The sequence below is a fragment of the Scyliorhinus torazame genome, chromosome 3, assembly GCF_047496885.1.
Source record: "Scyliorhinus torazame isolate Kashiwa2021f chromosome 3, sScyTor2.1, whole genome shotgun sequence".
NCBI lineage: Eukaryota > Metazoa > Chordata > Chondrichthyes > Carcharhiniformes > Scyliorhinidae > Scyliorhinus > Scyliorhinus torazame.
The window spans coordinates 218,119,245-218,144,468 of NC_092709.1; the positions used below are offsets into that span (position 1 = coordinate 218,119,245).

The 25,224-nt window shown below is 49.0% G+C and overlaps 1 protein-coding gene across 1 annotated transcript in view; it reads right to left on the reverse strand.

The window, feature by feature from the left end:
- Positions 1 to 25,224, reverse strand: part of frg1 (FSHD region gene 1) — a 65,983-nt gene that overhangs the window by 21,705 nt on the left and 19,054 nt on the right. Inside the window, exons 4-6 of the mRNA XM_072496889.1 lie at positions 14,049 to 14,109; positions 11,285 to 11,399; positions 848 to 952 (exon numbers count right to left, since the gene is read on the reverse strand). Coding sequence (XP_072352990.1) covers positions 848 to 952; positions 11,285 to 11,399; positions 14,049 to 14,109 — 281 coding nt within the window. The remainder of the gene's footprint in view (positions 1 to 847; positions 953 to 11,284; positions 11,400 to 14,048; positions 14,110 to 25,224) is intronic.

The following is a 25,224-nucleotide window of genomic DNA, read 5'->3' on the forward strand; positions in this document are numbered from 1 at the left end:
ATCGAGAGTGGAATAATGAGGGGAGTAATAGGCTGGATTGAATTTACCCACCATTTTGGTGGAAAGGGTGCACCTGAGCCATTTTCCACTGTCGGGTAGATGCTGGTGCTGTAACTATACTGGAACAGCTTGGCTCGGGGCATTGTCAGTTCTGGAACACAGGTCTTCAGCTCAACAGCTGAATATTGCTGAGGTCCATAGTTTTTGCTGTATCCAGCTTTAAAAAAAAATATCACTTGGGAGTTAATTGAATTGGCTGTAGACTGGTTTCAGTAATGGGGGAATCTCAGAAGGAGGCTGAGCTGGTTCAAGAACCCAGTCCTTCTGGGTGAAGATAGTTTTCAGCCTTGTCCTTTGCACTCATGTGCTGGGTTCTGCCATCACTGAAGATGGGGATGTTCATAGAGTCTTCTCCTCCTATTAGTTTTTTAATTATCCACTACCATTTGTATCTGGATATGTTAATGACTGAATGTGTCAACAATGACTGTGCTTATAACTGGATTATTACTGTATCATTGAACTACTCAGATGGTAAATGAGTTGGATCTTGCCTTTTTCCCTTTTGCAATTCCAATGTATATAGATATATTAATAATGAGGCAGCATTATCCATTATTACTTAGATCCTGGGCACAAGCCATCTGAATCCTAGCCAACCAGAGTCTATTCAGTAATTTCTACTCATCAAGCCACTAAGTCGTTTAGAATAATCATGCAGAATTTGTCACTTGATAATAAATCAAACCTTTTGTTGCTAAGTATGTGTCAGTGAAAATGAAAGTGGAAGAAACAGGTTATGTTCTGGTTTAATTTACAATTAAACCAGAGCAACCCGCAGGAATACCTTTATCATCTCCTCCTCTCCTGCTGTTTTTTGCTTTGCAATAATGTCACCTTCATCATTACATGAGATAAAGCAGCTGTTTGATGCCATCAAAGCCAACTTTCCCTGGAAAAAGAAAAGCGAGTAAGTATACAATGCTTTCTCACAGAAATGTGCGCACTTTATAAATACTGTTGAAATCTCTTCTCTTCTGGATCCTGTAATAAATCACTTCTTGAACTCACTTTGCCACATTTCCTCAGTTCTTCTTGTCCTTCTTAACCAGAGCATGTAAAATCCATACATCACAAAGAGGCCATTCATGAAGCATATAACAAAGAACAAAGAAATGTACAGCACAGGAACAGGCCCTTCGGCCCTCCAAGCCCGTGCCGACCATACTGCCCGACTAAACTACAATCTTCTACACTTCCTGGGTCCGTATCCTTCTATTCCCATCCTATTCATATATTTGTCAAGATGCCCCTTAAATGTCCCTATCGTCCCTGCTTCCACTACCTCCTCCGGTAGTGAGTTCCAGGCACCCACTACCCTCTGCGTAAAAAACTTGCCTCGTACATCTACTCTAAACTTTGCCCCTCTCACCTTAAACCTATGCCCCCTAGTAATTGACCCCTCTACCCTGGGGAAAAGCCTCTGACTATCCACTCTGTCTATGCCCCTCATAATTTTGTATACCTCTATCAGGTCGCCCCTCAACCTCCTTCGTTCCAGTGAGAACAAACCGAGTTTATTCAATCGCTCCTCATAGCTTATGCCCTCCATACCAGGCAACATTCTGGTAAATCTCTTCTGCACCCTCTCTAAAGCCTCCACATCCTTCTGGTAGTGTGGCGACCAGAATTGAACACTATACTCCAAGTGTGGCCTAACTAAGGTTCTATACAGCTGCAACATGACTTGCCAATTCTTATACTCAATGCCCCGGCCAATGAAGGCAAGCATGCCGTATGCCTTCTTGACTACCTTCTCCACCTGTGTTGCCCCTTTCAATGACCTGTGGACCTGTACTCCTAGATCTCTTTGACTTTCAATACTCTTGAGGGTTCTACCATTCACTGTATATTCCCTACCTGCATTAGCCCTTCCAAAATGCATTACCTCACATTTGTCCGGATTAAACTCCATCTGCCATCTCTCCGCCCAAGTCTCCAGACAATCTAAATCCTGCTGTATCCTCAGACAGTCCTCATCGCTATCCGCAATTCCACCAACCTTTGTGTCGTCTGCAAACTTACTAATCAGACCAGTTACATTTTCCTCCAAATCATTTATATATACTACAAACAGCAAAGGTCCCAGCACTGATCCCTGTGGAACACCACTGGTCACAGCCCTCCAATTAGAAAAGCATCCCTCCATTGCTACCCTCTGCCTTCTATGGCCTAGCCAGTTCTGTATCCACCTTGCCAGTTCACCCCTGATCCCGTGTGACTTCACCTTTTGTACTAGTCTACCATGAGGGACCTTGTCAAAGGCCTTACTGAAGTCCATATAGACAACATCTACTGCCCTACCTGCATCAATCATCTTAGTGACCTCCTCGAAAACTCTATCAAGTTAGTGAGACACGACCTCCCCTTCACAAAACCGTGCTGCCTCTCACTAATACGTCCATTTGCTTCCAAATGGGAGTAGATCCTGTCTCGAAGAATTCTCTCCAGTAATTTCCCTACCACTGAAGTAAGGCTCACCGGCCTGTAGTTCCCGGGATTATCCTTGCTACCCTTCTTAAACAGTCAATATCATGACTTGTTGTTCCTACTCTCCTTGTTTAGTATTAGAATAATTAGCAGTATTTTGGAAGGTGTAGTCTATCACTGTGACATAAACAGCATGCCACAGATTCCTGGAATTCCACTCCACTATCCAGTTGTATATCACCACAAAGCATGCCCAGGAATTAAGCAGAACACAAGTCTCAGGTCCAAGAGAAAATGACAGGCCTGTTTAGAATAGGTAGCCAGAACATATAATGAGTGCCTTTAAGTATAGTGTTCATTTCCAGAATTGTTCAAATTTTGCATATTTATGTTTTAATTGTTCTTTTCACTTGAAGTATTGTAAACTGTGAAGAGGACAGTGTAGAACTTCAAAAGGACACAGACAAGTTGGTGGAAAGGGCAGATAGGTGGCAGATGAAGTTCAATTTGCAGTAGTGTGAGGTGATGCATTGAGAGGAAGAACATAGAGACAGTATAAAATAAGCGGTAAAGTCCTTAAGGGGTGCAGGAGTAGAGGGTGGCATGGTAGCACAGTGGTTAGCACATTTGCTTCACAGCTCCAGGGTCCCAGGTTCGATTCCCGGCTTGTGTCACAGTCTGTGCGGAATCTGCACGTTCACCCCATGTCTGCGTGGGTTTCTCCGAGTGCTCTGGTTTCCTCCCACAAGTCCCGAAAGACGTGCTTGTTAGGTGAATTGGACATTCCGAATTCTCCCTCAGAGTACCTGAACAGGTGCCGGAGTGTGGCAACTAGAAGATTTTCACAGTAACTTCATTGCAGTGTTAATGTAAGCCTACTTGTGACACTAAGAAAGCTTATTATTACCTGGGTGTTTATGTGCATAGGTCATTAAAGATGGCAGGTCAAGTGGAGAGAGCAGTTAATAAAGCATATAGTACTAGTCTTTCCTATTAGTAGCATAAAAGCCAGGTGGTTATATCGAACTTATACAAGACACAAATTAGACCTCAGCTGGAGTATTGGGTACAGTTCTGGGCATCACATTGTAGGAAAGATGTGCCCATTGGAGAGAGTGCAGAAGAGGTTTACAAGGATGGTTCCAGTAATGAGAATCTTCAGTTATCAGGATAGATTGGAGAAGTTGGGATTGTCCTCCTTGGAGAGAAGGCGGTTAAGGGGAGATTTAATAGAGATTGTAAGGGACTTGTTAAATCTTTGTCTGTTCCTGTCCTGCAACATTACAGGCTTTAGGTTTTGAGCTGAACACCCCCCCCCCCCCCCCCCCCACTGCAAGCTGCCATTTGGACTGACAAGGCAGGCCCCTTGATTCCGTCTGCTCTGTGGCATCGTCCGTTATATTTTTAATGGACTTGGCAAGCAGCCAATCTGCTCTTTGGAAATTCTGGGACATTTTCTGTTCTTGTTTGGAATTGGTGGAGCCTTTCAGAAGATTCTGGAAAAACCCAGGAAAGTTCCATTTTGTCTCTCAGTTAAGTACAGACCTGGAGAGCAGCACATAGTCTAGGCTCTCTCTGCCACCACTTTGCCTAGCTATTAAAAATGCTTCGAGCCAGCCTGTGAGGAAGCTAAAGCAGATCTCTCTCAGCTGGGGACTTGTGACAAAAATGCTTTCCTCTTCCTGCACAACCTGGGAACTGTGGCAAAGTCGTAATTTCTATTCTGCTTAGGCAACGGTGAGGCCGGAGCTCTGAACTCCCTCCCCACTGCTGGATTCTACCTGAGGGTTCAGAATAAAGAGAGGGGTGTTTAATAGCCCACTTAAAAGTCTCATGCTGAGAACTGTAGTTTTAACTCACTTAGGTTGATAGTCAGTCTGGGAGGTGCAAGCTAGAATTGCACAGACCTGAGGGAACCGTCAGTGTGAGATGAGACTGAGATCAATCAAGTGGAAGTGATTCCGCAGAGAGAATTCTACAGCCCGACGTTTCTAATTGAAGCCAAACATTAGAAGATCCAAACCAACCGATGATTGCAACACTTGGGGTCCGTGGAAGATTTCCGGCTACAAAGACCAAAGTAAAGAACCATCTCACGCACTTTTAATTCCTGTTATTTTCAATCCTTTCCCTACCCCCATCGTATGTTTGTCTGGGAGAAAGGGTAGAATGGGGCTTGGGAATAGTTAGATTGGCAGACTATCGTTCCATTCTTACTGTTATATGTTCATCTTTTTCCTTGTTCTAAATAAACAGATTTTTAATGTTTTACTTACAAATCTTGTGCCTGTAACTCACTGGAGCAGTCAAGGGTCAAAGGTCTCAGGAAAATACACAAATTATTGGTTAATTCATTTGTGTTGAAACTCCGGGGCCGGGATTCTCCGACCTGGGCTCCGATGGCCGACGAGTTTGGCCCAGTCCTGCTGGCGTGGATTACTCACCTCACACAAGGCGGGATCTGGAAGGTAAGTGTGCGGGGGCCGTCCTGGGGGGGGGGGGGGGGGAAGAGGAGATCCGACCCTGGGGGGGGGGTTCCACGGTGGCCTGGCCCATGATCGGGGCCTACCGATCAGCAGGTGGGCTGGTTCCGTGAGGGCCTACTTTACTCCACGCCGGGCCCCAGTTGGGCTCCACCATATTGCCCGGGGGCCAGCGCGGAGAAGGGAACCCCCGCGCATGCGCGGAAATACGCCGGCCGTTCCGCGCATGCTCACGATCACGCCGGCCGTTCCGTGCATGCGTGGACTCGCGCGGGCCGGTCCCCGCCGGCTGCAGCTGCGGGGACGGCTCTGGCAGCAACCTAGCACCCTAGAAAGATTAGAATTCCTCACTTTCGAGGGCCGTTGACGCCGGAGTCGTTTCCGCCGGTTTTCCCGCCGGCGTGGGGACATATCCCCATTTTTAGAGAATCCCGCCCCTGGTCTTTGGGGCTGGAATTGACCGCGCACTTGCCCAGGGTATCATAACAAGATGTTCAAAATCATGGCTGGACAGTAGATAAAGAAAAGCTTTTTCCACTTGTAATAGAATCAAGAACGAAAGGGCACAGATTTAAAGCGATTTGTAAAAGAAGTAAATAATATGAGAAAAAATCTTACCACACAAATGGTTTGGAATGCACTGTCTGAAGGTATGGTGGAGGCAGGTTCAATTGAGGTATTCAAGAGGGCATTCGATGATTATTTGAATAGAAACAATGTGCAGGAGTATGGAGAAAGGCAGGAGAATGGCACTGGCACTAAGTCATGATGGCCATTTGGAAAGCTGGTGCAGACATGATGGACCAAAGTGCCTTTCTGTGCTGGAACAATTCTACGATTCTGGTCAGAATGGACTTAATGGCAAATCAACGTGGCCATTAATTTCCAGTAATTTTCTTTCAAGCAGTTGACTGTATTTCTAGTTGTTGAATGATACTTTTGCCTACTGGTCCGTATTTGAGCAGTGACATTAAATTAATAACTGCCACTCCACCCTCTTTTTACACCCAGCCCCAACCAAAACCCAAACAAAACCCAAAGAATCCCCCCCGCTGCTGACATGTTAAATGTCCCTTAAAGAAGTCAGTGAACAGCCCCCACCTTGTGGAGAACCCCTCCTCTGCCCCTCTCATGGTGAATTCCATTTTTTCTATGGGGAGGAACTCTGCCAAGTCGCTACACCCATGCCTCCACTTTCGGTGGTTCCGAATCCCACCAGAACAGCAAGATCTGCATCCGGGCTATCAGGGAGGCAAAGGCTACCACTTGTCAGCCTCTCTCTGCACCTGCACTCCCATATCCTCCGACACCCCAAATATTGCCACCCATGGGCTCGGTGCCACCTACACTCCCGAAATAGAATATAGAACATACAATGCAGAAGGAGGCCATTTGGCCCATCGAGTCTGCACCGACCCACTTAAGCCCTCACTTCCACCCTATCCCCATAACCCAATAACCCCTCCTAACCTTATTTGGACACTAAGGGCAATTTAGCATGGCTAATCCACCTAACCTGTACATCTTTGGACTGTGGGAGGAAACCGGAGCATCTGGAGGAAACCCAAGCAGACACGGGGAGAACGTGCAGACTCTGTACAGACAGTGACCCAGTGGGGAATCAAACCTGGGACCCTGGCACTGTGAAGCCACAGTGGTAACCACTGTGCTGCCGTGCTGCCCACAAAATCTTCGACATTATGTTCACAAATTGGTTCCAGTACTCCTTGAACCTGGGACATGCCCAAAACATATGGACATGGTTCACCAGACTCCCTGCACACCGCCCACACCCATCTTCCATCCCTGGAAAAAACGGTTCATCCTAGACCACATCATATGAGCCTGATGCACCACTTTGAATTGTATGCGACTGAGTCTTGCACACTACAAGGACGAGTTTACCCTCCCCAGAGCCTCACTCCACACTCCAGCTTGCACTGCCCCTTCCAATTCCTCCTTCCACTTGCCCAGGACCTCCTCCATCGGGGTACCTAAACTTTTCATCAGCTCCCCATATATATCTGACAACTTGCTCTCGCCTATCTCATCCTCGGACAGCAGCTTGTCCTGTAGCGCTGGAGGTGGCAGCTGTGGGAACAAACCCACCTCCTTCCTCAAGAAATCCCTCAACTGCAAGTACCTGAGCCCATTCCGCTTCGGCAGCAAGTGCACCTCCTCAAACTCCTCCAATTCCGCAAATTTACCCCCAACAAACAGGTCCCGAAAATAATCTACCCTCAACCGCCCGGACCCCTGAATCCTCTTATCCAGCCCTGCCGGAACAAACCTGTGGTTGCCACAAATCAGCAGCCAGAGGGACATGTCTTCCATCCTACAGTGCTGCCAACATTGATTACACACCCTCAACGGTGATACCACCACCGGGCTCGTGGAGTATCTGGTCATCGAAAAAGGAAAGGTGCCAACAGTAGTGCCCTCAAACTGGTCCCTTTAATAACTGCCGGTCTAACCAGCGACGCCCACATCCCATAAATACATTTTTAAAAACCTCCTCCATCCATCCCAACATCGACATCCCATCCACCGCCCATTTCTGAACCAAAGCTACGTTCGTCACCCAATGATGATTCTGCAGATTCGGCAGCGCCAGCCCCCCTTTTCCAGAAACACCCTCCTAATCTGGGGAACCTGATCTGCCCACACGAACCCCAGTATCATCTTATTCACCCTACTAAAAAAAATACTTGGGCATGAAAATCAGTAGATTCTGAAACACGATCATAAATTTGGGCAACACCATCACCGTTACCGTCTGGACCCTTCCAGCAATTGGCAAAGGCAACAGATCCCAACTCCTCAAGTCCTCCTTCATTCCCTCCACCAGCGCTGCCAGATTCAATTTGTGTAGATGGGCCCAGCTCTGTGCCACGTGTATCCCAAGATATTGAAAGCTCACCCCCTACCAACTAAAATGGCAACCTCTTTAAACTCCCCCACTGTCCCTTGGGTTTTGATCGGGAATACCTCACTTTTCCCCATATTGAGCTTATACCCTGAAAAAAGACTGAACTCCCCAGAGATCCCCACAATTCTGTTGAAACTTTGAATTAGGTTTGCAATACCAAGAGGTTATCAGCGTATAAAGAGACTCAATGCCCCGCCACCTCCTTGATACCCTAAGAGCCATTGCCAAAAGTTCAATTGCTAGGGCAAAGTACAAAGGGACGAGCAGGCACCCCTGCCTCGTCCCCCGGTGCAACCCAAAGTTGACACGATTGGTCAGCCCACCGGCCTGAGGAGCCCTAAACAACAATCTCACCCAGTCGACAAACCTCTGCCCAAACCCGAACCGGCCCAGCACTTCGAATAGGTACAGCCACTCCACACTGTCAAACGCCTTCTCCATCTCCATAGGCACAACCACCTCCACCCCCTGTTGAAGGCATCATTATCACATTCAAGAGCCTCCAAACATTGGCCAATAACTGCTGCCCCTTCATGAAGCCGGTCTGGTATTCCCCTATCACCCCCGACACACAATTTTCTATCCGCTCTACCAGCACCTTCACCAATAGTTTCGCATCCACATTTAACAATATGGGGCGGTGCGACCCACAATGCCAGTTTGAAAACCCAGACTTCTCCCCACACAGGGCATCCCAAACACTACTGAAGCCCCAGAAGACACTCCCACTGCCCCAACTAAGCACCTCACAAGGTATTCCCCACTGTCGACCCCCAACCTGCACAGATTTCCCCCTCACCAGTTGAACTGACCTCCGGACCCAACCCGAACCTCTAATTCCAACCCCCCGAATGCCCATTCCCCCAACGTCCGACCCTCCTGCTTATCCTGACGTCGACCAAGATATCTGAATGCCCCGACTTCCGAACCCCCACGCCACTGTTGTCCGCCCCCCCGCCCCCCCATGTCGCGGCACCCACCTCAATGACCGACTATTCCCCCCCAATGTCCGACCACCCCCACCAGATCCCACCCACTTAACTTCTCCCTGGTCTGTTATTTTCAATAGGACCGTTAAACGCACCTGCTTTACAGCAACTAACTTGTCCTCCTTTGCAGCATTTCTTTTAGAATTTGATGCTAGACCCAGGGTCCTGCTGCGCTGTCTGAATCTCACCCGGCCTGAGTCAGGAAGGTCAGGTGAGACAGGCACTTAGGAAATTTAGCGCAGGTAAGTTAGTACAGTGTGAGAATTCGGTGCTGATTGCCACTCTGAAGAAGTTATGGTCCATTGGCTTCTAACATTTTCCTATGACAGATGTTAAGCTAACTTGACCTGTAATTTCCTGCTTTCTCTCTCCCCCTTTTTGAATACAGGAGCTACATTTGCTATTTTCCAATCTAATGGAACCTTCCCCAAATCTACTGAATTTTGGAAAATTAAAACCAACGCATCATCTATCTCACTAGACACTTCTTTTAAGACACTAGGATGCAGTCGGTCAGAACCCAGGGATGTAGAACTCCCAACAGTTTTTGGAGTACCACTTCCCAGCTGATTGTAATCAATCAATTTGACTAACAATTCCAAGTTATCCAGCCATTCCATAAGATGTAGGACAAGGAGGCCATTTGGTTCATTGAATCTGCTCCATTCAAATAAACTGATAAAAGTCACCGTTGAATAGCTTCAACCACCCTTTCAGGCTGTACATGCCAGATCACACCAACCCACTGTGCTTTGGGCCAGTGTTTAGTGAACCCCAAAGTGTATCATGGCGTTCACCTGACCCACGACTTTTACTAGATTGTGGTATGGTGAGCACATGGCCCACTCTGCAGGTGTGGTGCAGCAGACATCTAACAGTATTTTTTAAAGCAAAATAATGTTTATTCTATGAACTCAGGTAACCTTTTTAAAACATAGTCAACATCTTAGCAACCATCAATTCAAATACAATCCCCAAAGAATACAACACTAAGTAATCCTTAAACGTTTCTTTCAACATCCATAAGACAAAAAAGACTTTTTAACAGAAGCACATCAGGTTTAAATTCACTACTGAGAACAGTTATCACTCTGAATTCACCAAATGATCAAGAGATAGTCTTTAGATGGCAGAACATTACACCTTCTTTGGCTGGCTGCAGCTCCAACACTAAAAAAACCCCAAAAAACACAGCCACACCCAAGCTTTTCTCAAAGCGAAACTAAAAGCTGACAGAGAGCACAGCTCCACCCACACTCTGACACCACTGCAGTAACTTGAACAGACACACATTTCTTAAAGTGACATTCCCATGACAACTGTGTAAGAAAAAAACGCTTTCTCATGACATCTCTGGCTCTTTTGCTAATCACCGTAAATCTGTCTCCTCTGGTTACTTGTCCTTCTACCACAACAACTTGCATTTATATAGTGCCTTCAACATAATAAAACGTCTCAAGATACTTCAATGTGTATTATAAAATAGAATGTGACATTGAACTATGTAAACCATATTAGGACAGGTGACCAATAAGTTGTTTGAAATGGTCAGTTTAAGGAAAGAAAAGTGCCCTAGGTAATGAATTCCAGAGCTAAGGGTCTTGGCAGCTGAAGCTATGTCTGCCAATGGTGCAGTGATTAAAATCTAGGCTACATAAAAGGCCTAAACTAAGGACTGCAGATATTTCAAAAGTTTTAAGGCTGGATGAGGTTACAGAGATGGGGTGTAGCAAGGCCTGAAAGTATTTGAAAACAAGGGCGAGATATTTAAAAAATAACAGGCTGAACAGGACTCAGTGTGATTTAGGATACAGGCAGCAGACCTTTGGATGAACTAAAGTTTATGGAGGGTGGAAGATGGGAGAGCAGCCAGGGATTGAGTGCACTGGAATAGTCAAGCCTAGAGATGACAAAGACAGGAATGAGAGTTTCAGCAGTATATGAGCTGACAAGACAGAGTCAGGTAATATTATAGAGGCAGAATTGGGAAATTAGTTGGAGGAAGTTTCTGTTCATTAAGTACTGGACGTTGGACAAGCAATCTGAAAAGTTTCTCTTTGTTTACTCTATCAAAGTTGTCCATGATTTTAAAGACCGCTGTTAAATCTTCTCTGTACTAAGGAGAACAACTGCAGCTTCTCCAGTTTTTTCACACAGTTGAAAACCCCCAATTCTGCTCCCATTCTAGTAAATCTATTCCTCACCCTAATCCCTAGACATTCTTCCTAAAGTGTCAAACACAGAATTGAACACAATGCTCCAGCTGACACCCAATCAGTATTTGATACTGGCTGTTATTTGCTGCTTTATATTTGAAATGAGGGAAGGTCGATCGATCGCAAAAGATAAATGGCTCTGGAGCAGCACTGACAAAATATGAGTAAGCAACTTACATCCTGAAAAACTGGTTCCCACTGTTCTCTTGACCCAATTGCATCAGATCGTCCGGTAACAACGCCATCAGAATTTATTCCCATATATTTGCCATAGCCGGACTTCAGCGCTAATCTATAGGAAATAACCAATAGTGAAAATATATTCTGAAATATTAATGCAAAAGCATTAATGTAAGACTGATTTAAATCATTATTATAAACTGCAAAGTTGTCTGATTACCATATGCCAAATTATTTTATGAATTAGTTATTCATATTAACTTTTAATACATTACAGAAGATAGTAATAACATCTGATGCTTTTAAACCCTGATCAACACGTGTCTCCTTCTAATTGAAATTACTAATCTAATAATTGACAATTGGACCGTTAGAAGATTTGATTCAAAAAGGTATCTATTTAAAATGCACACACCGCAGAGCAACTGAATGATGGATTTATAAAAGAGCATGAACAAAAGCATTGATCGTTCATTACTAGTGGTCTTGTCAGATCGCTGACAATCTGTCATCAAATTCTGTCAGACAACACTTCGGCAAGGTGTCTCGGGACTTTTCTTTACGGTAATAAAGGCATGATAGAGATGCAAGTTGTTGATGCATAGTGTGTAGCTGTTGTCAATTAAGTAAATACAATTTTGGATTCTCCAGTACACGGAATAATATAATGCAAGTCTGCTTCCTTTTTTCCTTACTGGAATATTGAATCTGGTTACCCTGCTACAGGAAGGATATCAAGGGACTGGAAAAGATAGCAAAGTGCAGTTCACCTGAGTCATCGGGTATCTAAATTACAAGGAAAGACCACAAAGATGGCACGGTAGCACAATGGTTAGCACTGCTGCCTCACAATGCCAGGGACCCGGGTTCAATTCCGGCCTTGGGTGACTGTCTGTGTGGAGTTTGCACGTTCTCCCTGTATCTGCTAGGGTTTCCTCCGGGTGCTCCGGTTTCCTCCTTCAGTCCGAAGATGTGCAGGTTAGGTGGATTGGCCATGATAAATTACCCCTTAGTATCCAGGGATGCGCAGGTTAGAAAATGGGACAGGCCGGTGGAGTGGACATGGGCAGAGAGCTCTTTAAAGAGAGTGGCACGGTGGCACAGTGGTTAGTACTGCTGCCTCATAGCCAGCGCCAGAGACCCAGATTCAATATCCGCCTCGGGTGACTGTGTGGAGTTTACACTTTCTCCCGTGTCTGCATGGGTTTCCTCTGGGTGCTCCGGTTTCCTCCCACAGTCCAAAGATATGCAGGCTTGGTGGATTGGCCATGCTAAATTTCCACTTAGTGCCCAAAAGGTTAGGCAGGGATGGGGTGGAGGTGGGCTTAGGTAGGGTGCTCTTTTCAAGGGCCAGTGCAGAATCAATGGGCTGAATGGACCCCCTCAGCACTGTAGGGATTCTATGAATTGTGTTTGTGAGAAGGAATAAAAGTTGATCAGTTGACTAAAATAAATTTTTACCATGGCACAGAGAATGACTGGACAGTGGAAGGGGGTGGAGTCAATGCAGAGCAGGACAGTAGATGGAGTTAGTTAGATTACTTGAACTTTGGATATGATTTAACATTACTGCTACTGCTACATGAAAGACATGCAAAATTGAAAAAACACTAGAATATAATGTGTAACCCACAGTAAAGGTTAGTAAACAGACATTATGAAATATTATTTCCTTTGAGAATAAGTAAAATTAAAATATAGTGACACTGAGCTGAAATCGGACTTTAGCGAATCCGGATGTTCTTGATGTTACATTTTGGATTAATTTCCTTTTTTGAAAATTAAATTTCCTGTAACACCATTTTGTTGGTAAAAAGTTTAATCTATCAGTTTGAATTGGATTGGATTTGTTTATTGTCACGTGTACCGAGGTACAGTGAAAAGTATTTTTCTGCGAGCAGCTCAACAGATCATTAAGTACATGGGAAGAAAAGGGAATAAAAGAAAATACATAATAGGGCAACACAAGGTATACAATGTAACTACATAAGCACTGGCATCGGATGAAGCATACAGGGTGTAGTGTGAATGAGGTCAGTCCATAAGAGGGTCATTTAGGAATCTGGTAACAGCTGGGAAGCTGTTTTTGAGTCTGTTCGTGCGTGTTCTCAGACTTCTGTATCTCCTGTCCGATTGAAGAAGTTGGAAGAGTGAGTAAGGCGGGTGGGAGGGGGTCTTTTGATTATGCTGCCCGCTTTCCCCTGGCAGCCGGACGTATAGATGGAACCAATGGATGGGAGGCAGGTTTGTGTCATGGACTGGGCAGTGCTCACGACTCTCTGAAGTTTTTTGCGGTCCTGGGCCAAGCAGTTGCCATACCAGGCTGTGATGCAGGCAGATAGGATGCTTTCTATCGTCTGACTGTGAGTGATTTTCTATACATGGCCAACCATTTCAGCATTTGGATTAGTTGAACAAATTAAGGTAGGCTGATTGCAGCTTGATTTTATGGAGTTCTTGATTATCCAATTCCATAACTGCCTAGGTTTGCTCCATTAATGACTAAATGAGGTGCATATTCTTCCTTCCCGTCAAACAAATTAATGAAATGAATGAATGAAATCCCTTATTGTCACAAGTAGGCTTCAAATGAAGTTACTGTGAAAAGCCCCTAGTCGCCACATTCCGGCGCCTGTTTGGGGAGGCTGTTACGGGAATTGAACCGTGCTGCTGGCCTGCCTTGGTCTGTTTCCAAAGCCAACAATTTAGCCCAGTGCTAAACAGCCCCTGAAATGAAAAAAATGCCACTCGTATTTCTCACCTGGTTTCAGATAATTTAATGGCTGTTAACTGCTCCGGGGGATCAGGGGTTTGATTATCCTCTATAGAAGAAAAAAGTATAAATGTAAATCATATCTTACAATGTGAAAGGCAATTGTTCATTTTCATCTTACAGCAATTGCTGCTGAAAGCTGTGACACGAGAACTGCTAAATGTTTTCTCATAAAGCATGAATAAACAAACTTGTATTCATATTGCACATTTCAGATCCTTTAAAGACTTCAAACCACTTTCACTAACGGAATTATTTTTAAATTACCATTATGTATGCAAATACAACAGCTAATTTGTGCATAATCAACAAACAGATAAATGACCAGTTCATATAATTTTGATGTTTTTAAAAAAATAAATGTTTTTTATTGGATTTTTGAAGAAAGTATATTTATCGTTATGTACACAAAACAAGATACATAATATACAGAGACAAGAAGGGAAACACGCACAAAAAACAAAACAAGCAACAGCAAACAAAAAAAAAGTTACAATAAGATAACTGGCAGGGTATTATGTGCTGGCTCAACAGCAGCTCTGTACAATTGGCAGTATTGTTTTAAAAAAAAAAATATATTTATTAAAGTTTTTTAACACAAGTTTTCTCCCTTACAAACAATAACCGCCCCCTCGTAACAAAAAAAAAAAATGAGAAATCGCGCAGAGCAAGATATATACATGGCAAAATGATATATTTACACAGCTTTGTACACTGGCCCTCACCCGTATGTGCCAGTTTCCCCAACCCTTCATGTTATCTCTTGCTCATCCACCCTCCCAGGCAGTCCCCCCTTCCCCCCCCCCTCCCCAGGACATCCCCTCCACCCCCCCCCCCCCCCCCACCAAGGTTGCTGCTGCTGCTGACCGACCTCCCTCTAACGCTCCGCGAGATAGTCTAGCAACGGTTGCCACCGCCTGTAGAACCCCTGCGCAGACCCTCTCAAGGCAAACTTAATCCTCTCCAACTTTATGAACCCAGCCATATCATTTATCCAGGCCTCCAGGCTGGGGGGCTTCGCCTCCTTCCACATTATCAAGATCCTTCGCCGGGCTACTAGGGATGCAAAGGCCAGAATGCCGGCCTCTTTCGCCTCCTGCACTCCCGGTTTGTCCACTACTCCAAATATTGCTAGCCCCCAGCTTGGCTTGACCCGGACTTTCACCACCTGAGATATTGCTCTCGCCACTCCTCTCCAGAACCCCTCCAGTGCCGGGCATGACCAAAACATATGGACATGGTTCGCCGGGCTCCCTGAGCGCCTTCCACATTTGTCCTCTACCCCAAAGAACCTACTCAACCTCGCCCCCGTCAAGTGCGCTCTGTGGACCACCTTAAATTGTATCAGGCTGAGCCTGGCACACGAGGAGGAATTAACCCTACCTAGGGCATCAGCCCACAGACCTTCCTCGATCTCCTCCCCCAGCTCCTCCTCCCATTTACCCTTCAACTCTTCTACCAGCGCTTCCCCCTCTTCTTTCAACTCCTGGTGTATTTCCGACACCTTGCCCTCCCCGACCCATACACCCGAGATCACCCTATCTTGAACTTCTTGTGCCGGGAGCAACGGGAATTCCCTCACCTGTCGCCTCACAAAAGCCCTCACCTGCATATATCTAAAGGCATTTCCCGGGGGTAACTCAAACTTCTCCTCCAGTGCCCCTAGGCTCGCAAACGTCCCGTCGATGAACAAGTCCCCCATTCTTCCAATCCCCGCACGATGCCAGCTCTGGAACCCTCCGTCCATCTTCCCCGGGACAAACCGGTGGTTACCCTTGATCGGGGACCACACCGATGCTCCCATTGCACCCCGGTGCCGTCTCCACTGGCCCCAGATCCTTAGCATTGCCGCCACCACCGGGCTCGTGGTATACTTTGTCGGCGAGAGCGGCAGCGGTGCCGTCACCAACGCCCCCAGGCTCGTTCCTTTACAGGACGCCATCTCCATCCTCTTCCATGCCGCCCCGTCCCTCCATAACCCACTTGCGGACCATCGCCACATTTGCTGCCCAGTAGTAGCTCCCCAGGTTTGGAAGCGTCAATCCTCCTCGGTCCCTACTGCGTTCCAGGAACCCTCTCCTTACTCTCGGGGTGTTATTCGCCCACACAAACCCCATAATACTCCTGCCTACTCTCTTTAAAAAGGCCTTAGTGATCACGATGCAGTATTGTTTTTAGCACATAAGTAGGCATCTGTTTGTGGGGGTGGGGGTGGGTGGGGGGTGGTACATATACATTTGGCCGCTGGGGAAACAACTACAGAACAATTACAGAGGGCAATACGCGAATGGATCTGATGTTGGTGTTGTCGCTTGCTTCTCCCGGACGGTTTTCGCTGCCGTTGTCGTCTCGCGATCACCTCCACTTCAGCCATTCGTCCCGTCTTTCGCCCGGATTTTCCTTGTTCTCTGCTCCTGTAGATGCCAAGTTTGTTATTGTTTCCCGTGCCCTCCTTCCGGCTGCCATTTCCTTGCGTCCCCCCCACTTCACTGGTTCCCCTCTATTGTTCCCTGTCTCCTCCCTCTTCCACCCCCTCCCCTTCTCCTGTGGTTCACCTTTCGTTTCTCTTAGGTTTAGCTGCGATAGCTCCTCTCCCTTCCCTTCCCCCGGTCTATCCCTCCCTCCCCCGCCTCGGCTACTTTCCCCTGATTCTTGGCTACCTGGCTATTCTTCTGCTTGTTCGTTGGACACAAACAGGTCCCGGAACACTTGGGTGAATGGCTCCCATGTTCTGTGGAAGCCGTCGTCTGACCCTCGGATGGTGAATTTGATTTTCTCCATTTGGAGAGATTCCGAGAGGTCGGACAGCCAGTCTGCAGCTTTGGGTGGTGCTGCTGACCACCAGCCGAACAGGATTCTATGGCGGGCGATCAGGGAGGCAAAGGCGCGGGCGTCCGCCCTCCTCCCTAGAATAGATCTGGCTGATCTGATACCCGGAAGACCACCACTTTCGGGCATGGCTCCACCCTCAGCCCCCCACTTTAGACATTGCCTCGAAGAAGGCTGTCCAGTACCCCGCAAGTCCAGAACATGTGGGCGTGGTTGGCACCGTTCACATCTATCCTCCACATCCGGGAAGAACATACTCATACGAGTTCTTGTTAAGTGGGCTCTATGTACCACTTTTAGTTGCGTCAGGCTGAGCCTTGCTCACGTTGAGGTGGAGTTGACCCTTTGCAGTGCTTTGCTCCCGAGTCCCCACCCTATTTCAATCCCCAGGTCCTCCTCCCATTTATTTCTTGTTGCAGTACCGTGTCAGCCCTTTCCACCAGTCGGTCATACATGTCGCTACAGTTCATTTTACCTAGGATGCTTGCGTCCAGTAACTCTTCCAGTAATGTCTGTCGTGGCGGTTGTGGATACATCCTTGTCTCCTTTCGTAGGACGTTTTTGAGTTGCAGGTACTTTAGCTCGTTTCCCCTGGCTAGCTGGAATTTCTCTGTCAGTTCGTCCATTGTTGCGACCCTGCCGTCTGTGTATAGGTCCCTGACTGTCAGTGTCCCTCCGTCCTGTCCCCACTTTTTAAAGGCGGTGCCAGTCAGCGCTGGTGCGAACTTATGGTTGTTGCAGATGGGAGCTTTGTCCGACATTTTGGTCAGGACAAATTGCTGCCGTAGTTGGTTCCAGGACTGGAGGTGGCTATCTCCACCGGGCTGCTGGAGTGTTTTTTGGGTGAGGATGGGAGTTCCACCGTGGCGAGGGCCCGGAGGGAGGTCCCCTTCCGTGCGCACCCACTTGACTTCTGGCTCCTTGATCCATCTCCTTATTCAGTCGGCTGTCGCCGCCAAGTGGTAGAATTGTAGGTTTGGGGGGGCGAGCCCTCCCTTGGATTTTGTTTTTTGTAGGACCTTCTTTGGGATCCTTCCCCCCCCCCCCATACGAACACCATGATTAGTTTGTCTAGTGCGTTGAAAAAGGCCTTGGGGATGTAGATCAGGATGGATCTAAGTAGGAAGAGGTACCTGGGCAGCACGTTCATTTTGATCGCCTGGACTCTCCCCGTGAGGGAGAGTGGGAGTGTGTTCCATCTTTGCAGGTTCTTTTTTACTTCCTCTGTCAGACTGGTGAGGTTCCATTTGTGGATCTCTTTCCAGTCAAGGGCTATTTGGATCCCTAGGTAGCGGAATTTGTGTCGGGCTTGTTTAAACGGCAGTCCTGTTAGTGCTTGTGGGTGTACTTGTGGGTGTACCGGGAAGATCTCGCTTTTGCTCATGTTGAGTTTGTAGCCCAAGAAGGCGCCAAACTCTTTCAGGAGCGTGATGATTCCATCCATGCTGCTTTGTGGGTCCAAAATGTAGAGGAGCAGGTAATCTGCATAGAGTGAGACTCTGTGCTCTCTGCCGCCCCTTTGGATCCCCCTCCAGCTTTTTGCTGCTCTGAGAGCAAAGGGGAGGTGGTAGCACAGTATTGTCACGGGACTAGTAACCCGAGACCCAGATTAATAGTGGGCAGCACGGTAGCATTGTGGATAGCACAATTGCTTCACAGCTCCAGGGTCCCAGGTTCGATTCCTGACTTGGGTCACTGTCTGTGCGGAGTCTGCACGTCCTCCCCGTGTGTGCGTGGGTTTCCTCCGGGTGCTCCGGTTTCCTCCCACAGTCCAAAGATGTGCGGGTTAGGTGGATTGGCCATACTAAATTGCCCATAGTGTCCAAAATTGCCCTTAGTGTTGGGTGGGGTTACTGGGCTATGGGGATAGGGTGGAGGTGTGGACCTTGGGTAGGGTGCTCTTTCCAAGAGCCGGTGCAGACTCGATGGGCCGAATGGCCTCCTTTTGCACTGTAAATTCTATGATCTATGAGAGCAATTGCTAATGGTTCGATCGCTAGGGCGAACAGCAGCGGGGACAGTGGGCATCCTTGTCTGGTGCCCCTGTGCAGCTGGCAGTCTGTTGGTGTTGTTGCTTCGTACGCTCGCCACTGGAGCGTTGTATAGGAGTTTTACCCAGGAGGTAAACCGTGTTCCAAGCCCGAACCGCTCCAGTACCTCCGAGGTATTTTCATTCGACCCTGTCGAATGCCTTTTCTGCGTCTAGGGAGACGATCATACCCGGGGGTTCTCTCCACCGAATGGGGTCATTATCACATTTAGCAGGCGCTTTGATGTTCGAGGTAAGCTGCCTACCTTTGACAAAACTCGTCTGGTCCTCTGCAACCACTTCTGGGACGCAGTCTTCTAGCCTTTTGGCTAGGAGTTTGGCATCTGCGTTCAGCAATGAGATGGGTCTATATGACCCACATTCCATTGGATCTTTATCTTTCTTAGGTATCAGCGAGATTGAGGCCTGTGCTAGCGTAGGTGGCAGTGTGCTCCTCGCTAGTGAGTCTGTGAACATCTCCCGCAGGTACGGGGCCAGTGCCGCCGCAAATTCTTTGTAGAAGACCGCCGAGAACCCGTCTGGTCCCGGCGCCTTCCCTGCCTGCATGGAGCTAATGCTGTCCATGATCTCTCCCAGTGCTAGTGTGGTGCTTCCAGGCCCCATTTTCTGCCCTCCCTCACGACTGGTATGTCCAGTCCATCAAGGAACCGTTTCATCCTGGACTCCCCCATTGGGGGCTCTGAGGTGTACAGCCCTTGGTAGAAGACCTTGAAGGATTTGTTAATCTTTTCCGGTTGTTTCTAATGTGCCTCTGGTGTCCCTGATTTGTGCAATTTCTCTGGTGGCTGCCTGCATTCTCAGCTGGTGTGCCAACAGGCGGCTGGCTTTGTCTCCGTGTTCGTATAGGGTCCCACGTGCCTGGCGGAGTTGGTGCATTGCTTTCCTGGTGGAAAGCAGATCAAAGCTCGTTTGTAACTCTTTCCTCACCACCAGGAGCTCTACGGTCGGGGCCTCGGAGTATTTACGGTCTACCTCCAGTATGGAGTCTACCAGCTGCTGCCTAGCCGCCCTTTCCGCCCTATCTCTTCGAGAATTTCCCCTCTTACTACGGCATTTAGCGCTTCCCAGAACGTGGAGGGTGAGACTTCCCCGTTTTGGTTGTTCTCCGTGGCTCCTGGATAAAGGGAAACCCCGGAGCACAGGGGTCCAACCGCATGGAGAGAGCAGTGACAGTGGCCATCCTGGACGGCCCCCTAACAAAGGGAAACTCCGGAGGGCAGGGGTGCATCCACCAGGTAACTATGGTTAATCCCACAGGAGCTTGAAGTTTTCCCCGTTTTGGAGATTGATCTGTCAGTCGTTGGGTCCTGTACACATTTGAAGTCTCTTCCCCCCCCCCCCCCCCCCCCCCCCCCCCCCCCCCCCCCCCCGCCCCCCCCGCCCCCCACAATTAGTCGGTGCTTTGCTGTGTCGAGGGTTTCTGCCATGGTCTTTTTGATTAAGCTCGTGTCGTCCTAGTTTGGCGTGTACAGGTTAACTAGTACTACCGGTGTCCCATCCAGGGCCCCGCTGACCATGACGTACCATCCCCCTGGGTCTTCGTTGCCCTAAACATCGTCTTCTTGCCGATCAGTATTGCCACCCCCCTGGCCCTCGTCCCATAGCAGGAATTGTTGGTCTGCCCCACCCAGCCCTTTCTTACCCGCAGTCGGTCCTGCTCTCTCAGGTGTGTCTCTTGGAGGAAGACTATGTCGGCTTTCATATTTCTTAGGTGGGTGAGGACTCTGGATCTTTTCCCTGGGCCGTTGAGTCCCCTGACGTTCCAGGTGACTATCCTAGTGGGGGGGCTTCTGTCCCCTCGCTCCTGTGGGATTAACCATACTTACCTGGTGGATGCGTCCCTGCCCTCCGGGGTTTCCCTTTGTTAGCGGGCCGTCCAGGATGGCCACTGTAACTGCTCTCTCCATGCTGTTGGGCCCCTGCGCTCCGGGGTTTCCCTTTGTCCAGGAGACACCCGACATGGCCACCCACTGTGCGTCGGCCACGCGGGTAGCTCCCTGCACTTTGGGGTCTCCCTTCGCCCAGCGACCGTACTGGGTGGATGCTTGCAGTGATTCCTTGTTCCGAGCCCTTGATTATGGCACTTTGTAGCCCTATTGCTATTCCTTTTCTCGCCTGGTTCCCCCCCCCCCCCCCCTTTCCCCATATACCTGTCTTTTGTCCCTCTTTCCTCTGCTCCTATCCCCGTATGCTCTCCTGTCTCTGTTGAGTGGTGTCCCCGCCACCCCACCTGGCGCCGACCCCACTGCTTTGTTGCATGCCTCCAGCGCTAGCTTTCCTGCTGGTGTGCTGGCCCCCTCTCGGGGGTTACTGTCTCGCTTCTCCGTTGCCCGACCTCTACGGTTTTCTGCCCGCTCTTCCCCCGTCTTACCCTGCACTCCTCTCGCTTGCTCTCTCCTCCCCCTCCCCCCTGTTGGCGTGCTGTTGCCCCTTGCCAGGGGCCCATTATTTTTACCCTTGCTGTCAGCTTTCTAGCCTGTGTTCCTCGACAAACTAGTTTGCTTCGGTGGGGGCTGTGAAGAAATACTCTCTTTCATGGTATGTGACCCAGGGTTTCGCTGGGTACAGCATACCAAAACGTACGTCCTTCTTGTGAAGAGCTGCTTTCGCTCTATGGAATTCAGCCCCTCTCCTGGCTAGGTCTGCCCCAATGTCCTCGTAGATTCTAATGAAGTGTCCTTCCCATTTGCAGGTTCTGTTTTGCTTGGCCCAGCGCAGGATTGTTTCCCTGTCTTGGTACCGGTGCAGTTTAGCTATGACTACTCTCGGGTGGTCCTCTGCCTTGGGCTTCGGGCGCAGCGCCGGTGCGCTCCGTCCATTTCTTGTGGGTTGGGGAAAGGTTTCCTCCCCACTAAGTTACCCAGCATCTCAGCCACGTATTCCGTGGGGTTTCTACCCTCGATCCCCTCTGGAAGGCCCACTATCCTTACATTTTGCCTTCTCGAGCGGTTTCCCTGATCGTCCACTCTGCCCTTCAAGCTCCCCTGCGCTGTGACCAGTCTCGCCACCTCCTTCTCCAGGGCCGTGATCCGGTCGCTATTCTTACCAGCTCCTTAATGGTCGCCTCTTGGGCTTCCAGTTTCTCCTCTTGGGCATCCGGTCTCTCCTCTGCTCTTCCCAGGGCAAACTGCACCTCCGCCAGGGCCTTGGCCACTGCTGCCTGCACTGCGGCCTCTATGTCTGCCTTGTTTTCCTGCTGATGTTCCCTCAGTGTCTCGGCAAAGGCTGCCTTCCAGTTCCAGTTCCTCCCTGGCCCAAAGGGAAAAAGCCTCCCCGAACAGGCGCCGGAATGTGGCGACTAGGGGCTTTTCACAGTAACTTCATTGAAGCCGGCTTGTGACAATAAGCGATTTTCATTTCATTTTTCATTTGGTTGCTCCCGCTCTGGCCAGACTTTTGGACCTTTTTCCACAACGTTTTTGCGGTTTTGAGCACTGGCTTTGAAGGCGCAGATAATTTGGTACTGGATCCACACATTGATGTATGGAACGAAGAACCCCAAGGGATCGAAAAGGAAGAAATAAGAAGATAAGCAAGGGCTGGGTGGAGGTTGCGGCTGAAGACAATATGGCCGATGTTTGGACCCTGCTGCAACGGCCCAACCATCAACGGAGGAGCTGATGCAGGTCATCCAAGAGGGCTTTGCTGGACAGAAATGGGACTGTCTTGACCCTATAAAGGAATCGATTGATTAGTTGGAGCGCCGGCTGGATGCCGAGGATTGGTCGATTCAGAAGCTGGCGACAGTACTGGCGGACCAGGAGGGCACCAAACGGTGGTTGAGCTGGAGGTGGGAATGCTGAAGGGTCAGCAAAAAAGGCTGCTGAGAAGGTAGAAGACCTGGAGAATAGAGCTCGCCGGCAGAACTTAAGAATTATTGGTCTCCCGGATGGGGCTGAGGGGGCTGATGCTGGCGTGTTTGTGGCGAGTATGTTTCAGAAGCTTCTGGGGGAGGGGGCTTTTCCCCGACCGTTGGAGGTGGACAGGGCGTACAGGGCGATGGCGAGGAAGAGGGCACGTGTGTTCGCGCATCAGAGGGCTCTGAAGGCGGACATGGTAATGTTACAGGAGACACACCTGAAAGTGGCGGATCAAGTCTGGCTAAGGAAGGTTTGGGTCAGTCAGGTCTTTAATTCGAGGCTGGACACCAAGACTAGAGGGGTGGCGATTTTGATCAATAAGCGGGTGCAACTTCAGGTGGGCAGTATAGTCTCGGACAGGGAGGGGCCGTTACGTCATGGTGAGCGGTAAGCTGGAGGGGAGGAAGGTGATTTTGCTTAATGTGTACGTGCCAAACTGGAACGATGTGGAATTCATAAAGAGGGTGCTGGGGAAGATACCTGATCTGGACTCGCACAAGTTGGTTATGGGAGGGTATTTTAATACAGTCATCGACCCCGGCCTGGATCGGTAGTGTTCGAAAATGGGGTGGGTGCCAACAATGGCAAGGGAACGGATAGGGTTCATGGAACAGATGGGGGGGGGGGGGGGGTCGACCCATGGAGGTTTAGGCAGCCGACGGGGAAGGAGTTTTCTTTTTATTCGCATGTTCACAAGGTTTATTCCCGGATTGACTTTTTCATTTTGAGCAGGAATTTGCTGACGGGCTGGTGGACACGGGGTACTCGGCCATCACTATTTCGGATCATGCCCCACACTGGGTGGAACTGCAGGTTGGTGAGGAGATCTTCCAGCGCCCGCAATGGAGGTTGGACGTGGGCTTGTTGGCGGACGAGGCAGTGTGCGAGAGGCTGAGGAAGTGCATGCAGAACTACCTGCAGGTTAATGACAAGGGGCAGTCTCAGCAGCGGTGGTCTGGGAGGCACTGAAGGCAGTGGTGAGAGGGGAGCTGATTTCGATCCGGGCTCATAAGGACAGGAAGGATAGGGCAGAAACGGACCGACTAGTTAAGGAGATCCTACAGATAGATAGGAGGTATGCGGTGACCCCGGGAGTGGAGCTCTTAAGGGAGCGTTGGAGGCAGCAGGCGGAGTTCGAGGTGCTGTCCAGAGGTAGGGCAGTGGAGCAGCTTAAGAAGGCGAGGGGTGCGTTCTAGAACATGTGGAGAAGGCCAGCAGAATGCTGGCACGGCAGCTTTGGAAGAGGGAGGCGGCCAGGGAAATAGAGAGGGTGGTTGATGGGGATGGGAATCTGGTAGGGGACTCGGCAGGGCTAAACAGGGCGTTCAGGGACTTTTATTGTCGGCTCTATTGCTCGGAACCCCCCACGGGGCCTGAGGGGATGAGGCGCCTTTTGGACGGACTGACCTTCCCAAGGTGGGTAAGGAGCTGGTAAATGGGCTGGGGGTCCCGATTAGGGTTGAAGAAATAGTTGAGGGCTTGAAGGCAATGCAGTCAGGTAAAGCCCCAGGGCTGGACGGGTATCCAGTGGACTTCTATAAGAAATTCTCGGGGATTTTAGGACCGTTGCTGGTCAAGGTTTTCAATGAGGCGAGGGACAGAGGGGTGCTGCCCCCAACGATGTCACAGGCCACTATTTTGTTAATATTGAAGCATGACAAGAACCCGGAGCTATGCGGGTCATATAGGCCGATCTCCCTGCTTAATGTGGACGCCAAGTTGCTGGCCAAAGTTTTGGCCTCCAGGATTGAAGATTGTGTGCCGGATGTGATTATGGAGGATCAAACCGGGTTTGTCAAGGGCAGGCAGTTGGTGGCCAATATAAGAAGGATGCTCAATGTGATTATGATGCCCCCGGAGAGTAGAGAGGTTGAGGTAGTTGTGGCAATGGATGCGGAGAAGGCATTCGACCGGGTGGAGTAGAACTATCTATGGGAGGTGCTGGGACGATTTGGGTTCGGCAGGGGCTTTATCGACTGGGTTAGGCTGTTGTACCAGGCCCCGGAGGCTAGTGTAAGGACGAACTCGGACTATTTTCGACTGTATCGGGGGACAAGACGGGGTGCCCCCTCTCCCCACTGCTGTTTGCGTTAGGGGGGGGGGTGGAACATAGGGTCTCGGTGTACACAGACGACCTGCTCTTATACGTATCAGATCCAGGGGCAGGGATGGGTGAAATTATGCCGATTTTGGGGGAATTTGGCCTGCTTTCGGGGTGTAAACTGAATATGACAAAGAGTGAGATGTTTGTAGTCCAGGCAAGGGGTCAGGAGGGTCGGCTGAGGGAGCTCAGGGAGTTTAGGTTAGTAGGGGACAGTTTCAGGTACTTGGGAATACAAGTGGCGCACGAATTGGGGCTGGTTATACAAGTTGAATTTGTCCCAGTTGGTTGAACAGATGAGGGGCGAGTTTCGGAGATGAGATG